This window comes from Gekko japonicus, unplaced genomic scaffold (assembly GCF_001447785.1).
Source record: "Gekko japonicus isolate JY-2015 unplaced genomic scaffold, Gekko_japonicus_V1.1 scaffold53, whole genome shotgun sequence".
Lineage (NCBI taxonomy): Eukaryota > Metazoa > Chordata > Lepidosauria > Squamata > Gekkonidae > Gekko > Gekko japonicus.
In genome coordinates, this window is record NW_015162474.1 from 1308039 (window position 1) to 1318357 (window position 10319).

The window sequence follows — 10319 nt, forward strand, 5'->3', positions numbered from 1 at the left end:
AGCCTGATCTTGCCAAGGAATTTATATTTGTCCATTTTAAAGATATACAGATAGCCCAGGCAAGCCCAAACTCATCAGATCTCAGAAGCTATGCATGGTCAACTCTGGCAAGGACTTGGAAGGGCAACCTCCACGAAATACCAGAGGTGGGATGCAGGGACAGGCTAATCAAGCCACCTCTCTGAAAAACGTCCAAGACCCCAGTAGGGGTCACCAGAAGTCAACCATGACTTTCAGGCAAGTAAGGATACACAGATATATCTGGAAATATATAGGTTCTGAGACCTAATCTATTTTTCTTTTGTGTCCTTTAATCTTTATACTGTTTTATTTGTAAGTGGCTCTACCCACCAGCTACTTAGAACTGAAGCTTGCCACACTGATCTTGCTCGCGTTGAGCATCTTCCCCCTTCCAAAGACAGCTTGAGAATTTTGCTAACCTTTGACAACTCTCTGATTCCAAAGAAGCTTCTCAAATTATGAACATGATTGTCTCCTTTTGATATCTTTGCAACTAGAGTTTTTTGTGAGGAGCCCCCTTCAACCATAGTTGCCTGAGTTAAATTCAAATAATCTGGACTTAATAGATCTTGTCTCTGCATCCCGCTACACAACCAACTTTGAATGTTTTAGACAACTTAGCTGCTGTAACTGGGTTACATTCTGTCAAATCCTCAGATGTCCAGCACAAAGGGGACCAAAAAAATATTCTATTTACTTTGGAACTTCTCAAAAACTCCCTTCACAAATTACAGTCTACCACTGACCCTTTGAAACTCTTCCTTTCTAAAAGCCATAATGTCAGTGAGTCAGTATCAACTGTGCGGGAAACTCAGGGAGCTCAGGAAACCTCTGATGCCAGTATTATGGCTACCATAGAGAACAACCCAATCCAACTGCATAAACTGGCTAGCACAACTTCTGCCGTGCAACCTAAATTGGATGATCCCCATGACCAAATGATTCATTTCAGCCTAGAAAGTATGACTTTATCACTACATGGCTTTCTACTGATATAGCTTGCCTGGTTACAAGCAATTATAGAGCCTGTAGCATATTTGTGTTTTTAATAAAATGTTCCTTTAAAATGGATGTGGTCAATTATGGACTCGACTGGCTTTCAAGCAAGGAAACCTTTACCTTTAACCTCAAACAATACAGCTGTTTTGAGTTTTAATCCAGGCTCTATAACAACTATTGAACTACTTTGGTAAGAAATATTGTATTTTTGAATTTTTGTACTTTTGCAATTTTGTATTTAATACATAAATTGTAAGCACATTAAATTGTGATTCTTTTATAGGAATGACTGTTACCTCTCTGGCATTCACATATCTTGGAGAGAGAAAAAATATTTGTATCATTATTGATACTAGGTAAGTCTAAAAATATATTTGTACTATTGATACTTGGTAAACCTCAATTGCACATTTTTCATCTTGCATTAAGATACTTATATGTTTATATGGTTTAATTTATGGAATTTGCACAATTTTTTCAGTTCACTGAAGAAGTTTAATGAAACAAGTAATCCTCGTGTGATTCTTCTTTCAGATGATTCTTTTTCAAATTATTCTTCTTTCCATGTTGATTCATACTGTATTTATTTTTTGAATATTATATTTGTATATTTTTGTACATTTTAGCAGATGAAAATAATTGCGCACAATATGTAAATTGAGTATAATTAGATGGAAGGGGAAAGCAGGCAATCTCCATTTTACATCTTAATCCAAGAAACATGCCATGGGGACTATATACACCTAGAAGGAAATTGTTACTTCTCCATTCCGGGCGGCTATTGGGCACACTGGTCATCTGAGAGCGGGTCTATGCTTTTTAATATCAGTGCTGTTATTCCCCAAATCAGCCCAGCTGTCATCCTGTCTTCCTTTTGCCTAAACTATTATTTAAATTAACTGCTCTTTGTTGATCACTGTCAATGTATATTTACCCTCTTGTAGTTGTCACACAGATCTACTGACCCTGAATGAGTACCTAGCAGATCTTGAGACAGAATACCCCTAAGACAGAACTCCTTATAGAGGAAAAATTTAATGCAAGAATTAGAAAGATGACCTATCCCTGTGTACTGCCCTAGAAACTGATCCGAGTTACTCCTTTTTCTTTTCCTTTTCCAACATAAGATGCTCCGAAGACACACAGATGAACCCAGTGGGTTACTTCCTAGCGAATTTTATTATGTCCACTGGCAGATTGATCTTGAATGGATCTCCCCAGCATGATTTTCTAGGTGAATTTACTTCTAGCTCAACACAAAGATCAAGTGTTATTGATTATGTCATCTTATCACCCTACTTAAGAAAGCTAGACAGGGATTTTTATGTAGATGATTGCATAGAGAGCAACCACTTTCCATTGATTATTGTCCTTGAATATGAGTGCTCCCAATCACCACCATTTACTAACAACACATCAGAGAGCATAATCCTCCTATTAAAGGGTTAGCTGGAATCAGAAGATGGGCGAGGAGATCACTAAGGTACTTGACTCTGAAACTGAACTGAAGCAACAATTAATCAATGCCCAAAATGTGTCTGCGGCCCACATTCATTTCAGGGAACTTATTAACATAATTAAAACTTTCTTTGCCTGGCGATCTACTGCCTGCAGACATAAATAAGAAATAAATCAGACTCTTGGTTTGATGCTGGAAATTGAAAACCCACCTTCAGACCCTCTTCCGTTTTCATCACGACATAGATGCAACTAGACTACCTGCCAATTATTTTGAGCTGAAAAAACAACTTCAGCACACTATCATTCTCAAGAAGAGATCACTGCTGAATAAGAAATGGGATCTACTAATCAATGGCTCACTAACTGATTATAAGAAACAATTTTGGGCTCTAGTCACGGGTACCCTTTCGGACAGAAGTCGCGCTCTCGATTCTCTAGTCCCTCCCCAGTTATGGATCGCTCATTTCTTAAAATTTATTCTATGATCCATCAGCAAGCACTTCTGATTACCAAAACAGCATCCTTCAGGATTTCCCCAAATGGCCTTCCATTACTCCAAAGGAAATTAAATATCTAAACAGTAAACTGCAAACCAAAAAGGGCTCAGGTCCAGATGGTCTCCCCCCAAAAAAAAATTATTCAAGAAACACCTGGGATGGTGGGCCACTCTTCTAGCTACCCTTTTTATTCTTATTGATAAAACTGGAAGGATACCTGAATCCTGGACTAAGGCTGTAGTGGCCTGGGTTTTTTACAGCCACAAAACCCCTGGGAATTACCACCCAATAAGCCTTCTCTTAACGCTACACAAACCATCTGCTGGACAAACGATATTCCTGGCTTCATGACCAAAAAGTTTTGGGCCCTGAGTAGATTGTTTTCTGCTCTGATAGATCCAGTCTTGATCATTGTATTATACTCATCAACTTCACTGAGAAATATAGAGGTGCTGCGGGGATGTACTGTGCCTTCATCAACTTGAAGGGGACCTTTGATTCACTATCCAGAAGTTTATTGTGGAATAATTTTTAAAATTTGTGTCATCAGTAGCATACAACAGCACTGAATCCTAGATCATAGAACTTGTAATGGAATGCATGGAAGGATGCTATCTACCAGAGTCAATTCAGTGGTATAAATGAACCTACTACATTGTTTAAAGGATATGAAATTAATACAAACAATGGCTCAGTAACATATTGTAATAGAATGACCCAGGAAGGTGCTTTTATAAATGGAATGGAAGATTGTGAACTGCATACAGTATGTATTATCTTACTCTCACTGCACTGTTTTATGCTTATATAAAACCATTTTCTGCATTAACATATCATGTCTAAATACTTTGTTTCAGATTGCTGTAATCCTAGTCCTATAACATTAATTATCAGAAGCTTCATTCTATTTATTATGACTTACATGCCTTGAGTCTCAGTGAAAAAGATGGGCTATAAATAAAATAATCACAATGCGCCCTCCTTGCATGCAGTTGCTTGAATGTGCGCGCGCAAGATTTATAGTAAAAATGAAGCAAATTCCAACAAAAGTGAACTTCTTCCAAGTAGCATGACTCTAGTTTGTCCTCCTTGATTCAGAAAATGACCTTACATTTTCACATTGTATCTACTGCACATTGCTTTTTGCTGGGGAAGCTGGATTTCTTTCTATACCAATGCTTCTCAAGCGGTTTCAACTTGGGGTCCCCTTGGGGCTTTCTAGAACCCCCAATATGAGGTGGCATACAAAGATCTGAACTGAGAGCACAGCATAAGTGCCAGCACTTCCAGGGACCTCCCTTTCTTCTGCAACTCCTCAGAACAGCTTTCAAAAAGTTGGAGAGGGTTCTTCCTGGTCTCTCCTGGACTCCCTGTGTTTGCTCTGCCGGCTCAGGAAAGAAGAAAAGCAGCTTCATAGGATAACTTGATACACCCCCTCCTGGTTGCTAGAAGGCATCTGCCTACCCAACTCACCTGAAGAAGGCTGCAGTGGTTCAGCCAGTGGTAGCCAACCTGTGACAATACTTCACAGACACACACCAGAGGTCTCTTCCCCCCCACCCCCGGAAGGGTCTTTGGAAAAAGGCTCATTTTCTTAAAGTCTGTGTTGAAGGACTCCTGAGACAATACCAGGTTTCCTCCTGAGGGATGCTCAGCACAGAAAAGACCACCAAACAGAGACATTAGACCAGGAGCTCCCAACATGGGACCTATGGGCACCGTAACACCCACAAGGGCAGGGCCAGATGGGGCTTTTGCCCATCAGGGCTTCTAATTTGCCCTTGGAGATCTGATTGGCTGAGCAAATTTTTTAAAATGCTGCTTTGGGAGCAGCTGCCAGCACAGCGCAAGGATCTTTACAGAGTGACAGAAGGTAAGCAAGAAATTATTTGCAAGAAACTATTTAAAAACAGTATGTTCATTTTCCATAAAATTTTCTTGGCGGATTTTTCCAGAGTAGGTCGCCAGGCCTTTCTCCAATATGGAAGAGCAAGGACATCAGCCTAGCAACCAAATGCAGATTAGTCCGTGCTATTATGTTCCCCATAGCAACCTATGGCTGCGGAAAGTTGGACCATGAAGAAGCAAGGCAGGAGGAAAATCGACTCATTTGAGCTGTTGTGCTGGAGAAGGCTTCCTTGGACAGCAAAGGTGACAAACAAGCAAATATTGGAGCACATAAAACCAGACATGCCATTGGAAGGGAAAAATCACAAAGCTGCGACTGACTTATTTCAGCCATGTCATGCGGAAGAACTCACTAGAAAAAGCAATTATGCTTGGACTGGTTAGCAGCAAAAGGAAACCTGGCCGCCAAAGAACACCAGCCTGAAAATGGAATAACTCAAAGAAACAGTACAAGATCGGAAAACGTGAAGAGAGCTTTTTCCTGAAATGTTGAAAAGCTATTATTATACACTCCCTGACATTCTGTGGTTGGCTCTGCCTCCTATGGTGGCCATTTTGTGGTTGCACCCACCACCTTGCATCAGAACTCCAGAGGTCCCCATAGGCTGAAAAGGGTTGGGAACCCTGCATTAGATGCTACAGGTAAACCATACTCAGCTTCATTTATCCAGAGCAAATGAAATGAAGTAGACGTCAGCTATTTCTTACAGCCATATGTATCCCACAATATGACAAAACCATATGTGTCACTTCTTTGAGTTGGACATGAAATCAGCAACTCTCCTTAATCCATACATCACGTGATGTGTGTAATAATACCTGTTTGCCTGGGGCCCACAGCCCCAGCGATTTCAGCTTCAAGTTCAAATTTCTACCTGAATACTTCTTAGCTTGCCATGAAACAATTAGTTTTTACTGCCCTGGAATCAGCTACAGGTTATAGCTAACTACTGCTTTATTGGCCACAGGCATTAGTATGATAGACTAATATTAAATAGGGCTTGCCCCACCATGGTTTGAGAAACACTGCTTTCTCTACATGGACCTACACACATTTTCAGTAATTAAAGATTAGTAAAGGTAAAGGTTTCCCTTGCTTGAAAGCCAAACGAACCTGACTCTAGGAATGCAGTGCTCATCTCCGTTTCCAAGCCAAAGAGCCAGTGCTGTCCAAAGGCGTTTCTGTGGTCATGTGACCGGCATGACTAGACACTGAGGTGCACAGAACACTGTTACCTTCCCACTGAAGCGGTACTATTTATCTACTTGCAATTTCTTGCTTTCAGACTGCTAGGTTGGCAGTAGCTTGGACCAGAAACGGGAGCTCACTCCGTCATGCGGCACTTGGGTCTCGAACTGCCGAACTACCGACCTTCCGGTCTGCAGTTCAACGTCTTAACCACTTGAGCCACTGCAGCCACTAATTAAAGATTAGCCAGTTTCTATTTGTGGACTTCTTCCATCACTTTGTCCAAGTTCATCTATCTACAGTACCACTGGTTTCCCTCTCCCATCTCTGTGTTTACTACCAAGCTTTTGCCTATGCCTTCCTTTTCTTTTTATCAGTGCACCTGCTTTGCTGCTTTACCTTTCCATGTGACTGATACATATATTAGAAAACTTTCTCCCAAACCACCACCCTAATCTCATCTCATCTGCTTCTCTTTGGTCACCTGACTCTAGCCCCATCATTAATTACCATCCCTGGCTTCTTCCTTGTCTACCTACAACCCATCTAAGCAAAGACCCTCTCATTTCTAGTCTTGTAAGCAGCATGTTGAATATTACTGAGCATGTGGCTGAATGAACTCGACAGTACAACTCCTGTTACTCATACGTGGCTACAAGATGCACAGTGCCTTAAAAGTGGGGCTTTTTCTGAGGGGGGGGGGATTTTGGAAAATATTCCAGATCAACCAGAGGACAGTTTTAGAACTTCACAACGATGGTTTTGTTTCCTTTATGTCTGAGAGCTGTCCCAAAGTCAGGTCTGTATTTCTCATCACCAGACACTCCTTCACTTATCAGAACATTTCAAGGCTCTTGAGATTAATGATTGTTGCTATGTAGACGGAGTATATATTATAGCAGGATGGAGGAAGTTGCCAGAAGAACAGCACACAGGGTAAAAAAAAAAGGCAGCTTCCCCAGTCCACAAGATTTATTCTTGTAGCAACAGCCCATTTACGTTGTGAAGTTTTCAGGATGGGTAATGTTTTCAGAGCAGTTATTGCTTTTATTCCTTCTGATGACTGTCAGAAATACCTCCTAGGGGACCTTGAAGAGATGCCAATTGATAAGATGCTGGACCTGAGCAGCAGCCAACTGAGGCGATTTCCCTTGTGTGTTTGTTCGTTTAGGGAGCTGGTCAAGCTGTACCTGAGTGACAACAATCTGAACTATCTGCCCCCTGAACTAGAACAGCTCCAGAACCTCCAGATCCTTGCACTGGATTTCAACAACTTTGAAACACTCCCCTTAGTTGTGTGCAGCCTGAAGCAACTGTGCATTCTTTACCTGGGAAACAACAAACTCTGGGACCTTCCTATGGAGCTCCACCTTCTGAAGAACCTCAAGACCCTGTGGATTGAGTCCAACTGCCTGTACCACCTGCCCAATGTGGTGTGTGAACTGAGGCACCTCAAGACCTTGCACGTTGGATCCAATGCACTACGCTCCCTCCCTGGACAGCTTCGATACCTGCAGGAACTTCGTACTATCTGGCTATCGGGCAACCTTCTGGCTGATTTCCCACCTGTGCTGCTCCACATGCCCTTTCTGGAAGTCATTGATGTGGACCGCAATGCTATCCGTTACTTCCCCAGTCTCAAGCAACTCAGCGGGTTAAAGCTGGTAATCTATGATCATAATCCTTGCAGAAATGCACCCAAGGTGGCTAAGGGGGTACATCGGGTAGGGAGGTGGTCAGAAGAGAGCCCAGAGCCTAGGAAAAGATCTGGTCTGGACAGGGGTAAAGAAGCTGAGGATATCACTTCACTTCTGCCTCTGCCTCTCCCCTGCAAACTGTCTCTGTCTGATTAATGAGCTTCCTCAAGATTGCCGCACTGGCAGCCTTCAACAGAGAAAACAGCTGAGCAAGGTTGTGACTCTTGCACCAAACAATGGGCCTGAGAACCGCACAATCAGGTGCTTTTAGGGACCATGCTTTTTCACATGTGAATTTACATTTCTGTAGGTTGTGCACAGGTAATGTGAGCAATTACAGCAATTGCCTAGGATTAAAAAAGAAACCTTTCAACTTGACTAGCACTCCATAGATATCCACAAAAACTTATTTGAAGAAAAAAGCAAGTACACAATAAATTAAGTGTCAAGCAAGATAAATCCGTTTTGGATAACTGGATGATGTTGCATTTATTTTTAATTTTTTTGTACAAGGAAAACTGAAGGTATAGCACTTGATATGATTTTAGGAACTGCCTAGAAGTGTTTTTGACTATTTTCAAAAAATTCATACTGCAAGTGTACCTTACCTCTGTTGTGCAGTAGTCTAAATGAGAGCTTTCAAGGCCACTGTAGAATGCCACAAAGACATCTAAACTGGTTTATCAACTGCTTCCTTTCACAAGGAAACATAGATCTGCAAGTGGAACTAGTCAAGGGTTTCTTTTCAGCACCTTCACCTAACTCTTTTGGGGAAATCGTGATGGATATAGTAGGAAATCAAAATATTGTTAGTGTGTATTTATTGCAAGTAACAATTATAATTGCATTTTATATATGGCCATGTATGACAAGATTATTTGCAGTAATTTTTCTTTCCCTTTGGAAACACATCAGTGAAAAACAAAAGTTCATGGTATTTGTTTTTTGTCCCCCTCCCCCTTTTTTTGTTTACTGAAAGAAAACCCGCTATTACTTTAGGGGCCGTTTACTAACACACCAGTGGGAATGCCCTCAAATGACAAAGGTGTACAGCCACTTCTTTGTGTATTTTGCTAAAAAAGTGCAGACACCGCTAGATGTTTCCTCACAATTTCCAAAAGTATCTTGGCTTTCGACTATAAGCAGCCTCACTTGATATACGGTTGGACTCACAGGCTTCCAGATAAAGATGTTTTTATAGTAAAATCAACATATTTCATACAAATATTCATTCAGGAGGTGTGCCCTGACTTGAACAAACTGTACTATAATTTTTAAGGTTACAGTATTTAGCATAGCAATGCCATAGTTATTCCTCATGTAAATATTAAGGCCTATTATTGTGTTTTAGTATAAAATTTATACATTAATTCTGATCTAGTAACAGCAGTGTTTTATACATAAATTAAATCTGAAAGTAGCCTGACAAACTGAAAACCACTAGTAAAGAATAGTTTTCCCCCCCCCCCCCCCCCCCGAAAAAGTTCCATCAGGTGAGTCCTCATTTTGCACTCTGGAGTGGTACTATTATGAATAAATGATACCACATGTAATTCCTATTCTATCTAAATTGAATCTAAGAATGAACCCAAAATTGAAGTTTATTAACAAAAACATATGCAAAAAAGATCTTCACTGACTCTAGGTCTGAGAACTTCATGTCTTGTAGTACTGGGAGCTTAGACAGTGCATGCGAAAAAGCCATATTGCTGCAGAACTATTTCATGAAGTTCCTCTAAACATATAAATAACACTTTTGCAAAACTATGAAGGCTAAGTATGGGTTGCCAATTACAGTATCAATATTCTATTTTCTGGGATTTATGATGGCAAACAGCTATAATACAAGAGCTGTAAGAATACATCCATTCCCCAAGAGATACGTCACTATAGTTTCTAACAAATTTGGAAAAAAGCCTCAAATGCTAAAGATAATGGTGGTGAGTTTATATTGCCACACACACAAACCTTCTTGGCAGTGGAAGGCATCCTGCAGAGGAAGTGGGTGAGCTTTACACCTGAGCAGAAGGGCACTGCTGAAAGGAAACGGGGAGATCTTTACTGGGGATGAGGAAGTGCATGCTCATGGATGCAGGCCTACCCAATAAGTGGAGGGGTCAAAGCAATCCTGACTGCAAAGTATCTCCAGAACAGACTGCCCACAAAAGGGAGCACAAATATGGCATGACAAGGGACACATCAGAGTATTTGGCAGCAAGGCCTTCACATCTGAACCCAGTAAGAAAAGACAAAAACTAGATCCTAGAACCAGAGAAAGTGTTTTTGTGGGATATGATTCTGGTGGTAAGGGGTATAGAGTGCTGTGCCCAGAAACAGGTGAAGTCTATGCCAAGCATGTGATTCACTTGGACAAAAGCAGAACCAGTAGAGAAGAGACTGCATCATGTGACTCAGAAAAGGCAGATGACCAGTACCGGCTCTTGGACCTTGAACCAGGGCACAATGATGAAACATCAGAAGAAGACACAGAACGTGAGAAGGCAGATTCCAAAGCAACTGTGCCCGAGATTCAGGGCAGTACATCAG

The 10319-nt window shown here is 41.1% G+C and overlaps 1 protein-coding gene across 1 annotated transcript; it reads left to right on the forward strand.

The window, feature by feature from the left end:
- The first annotated feature begins 7091 nt into the window (after window positions 1-7091).
- LRRC10 (leucine rich repeat containing 10) lies at window positions 7092-7928 on the forward strand. The gene has a single exon (XM_015405696.1). It carries the CDS (start codon window positions 7092-7094, stop codon window positions 7926-7928), a length of 837 nt encoding a protein of 278 aa, XP_015261182.1.
- Window positions 7929-10319: the final 2391 nt, after the last annotated feature.

Coding starts and splice junctions, on each gene's coding strand:
- LRRC10 (XM_015405696.1), top strand. CDS start 7,092: ATGGGTAATGTTTTCAGAGCAGTTATTGCTTTTATTCCTTCTGATGAC.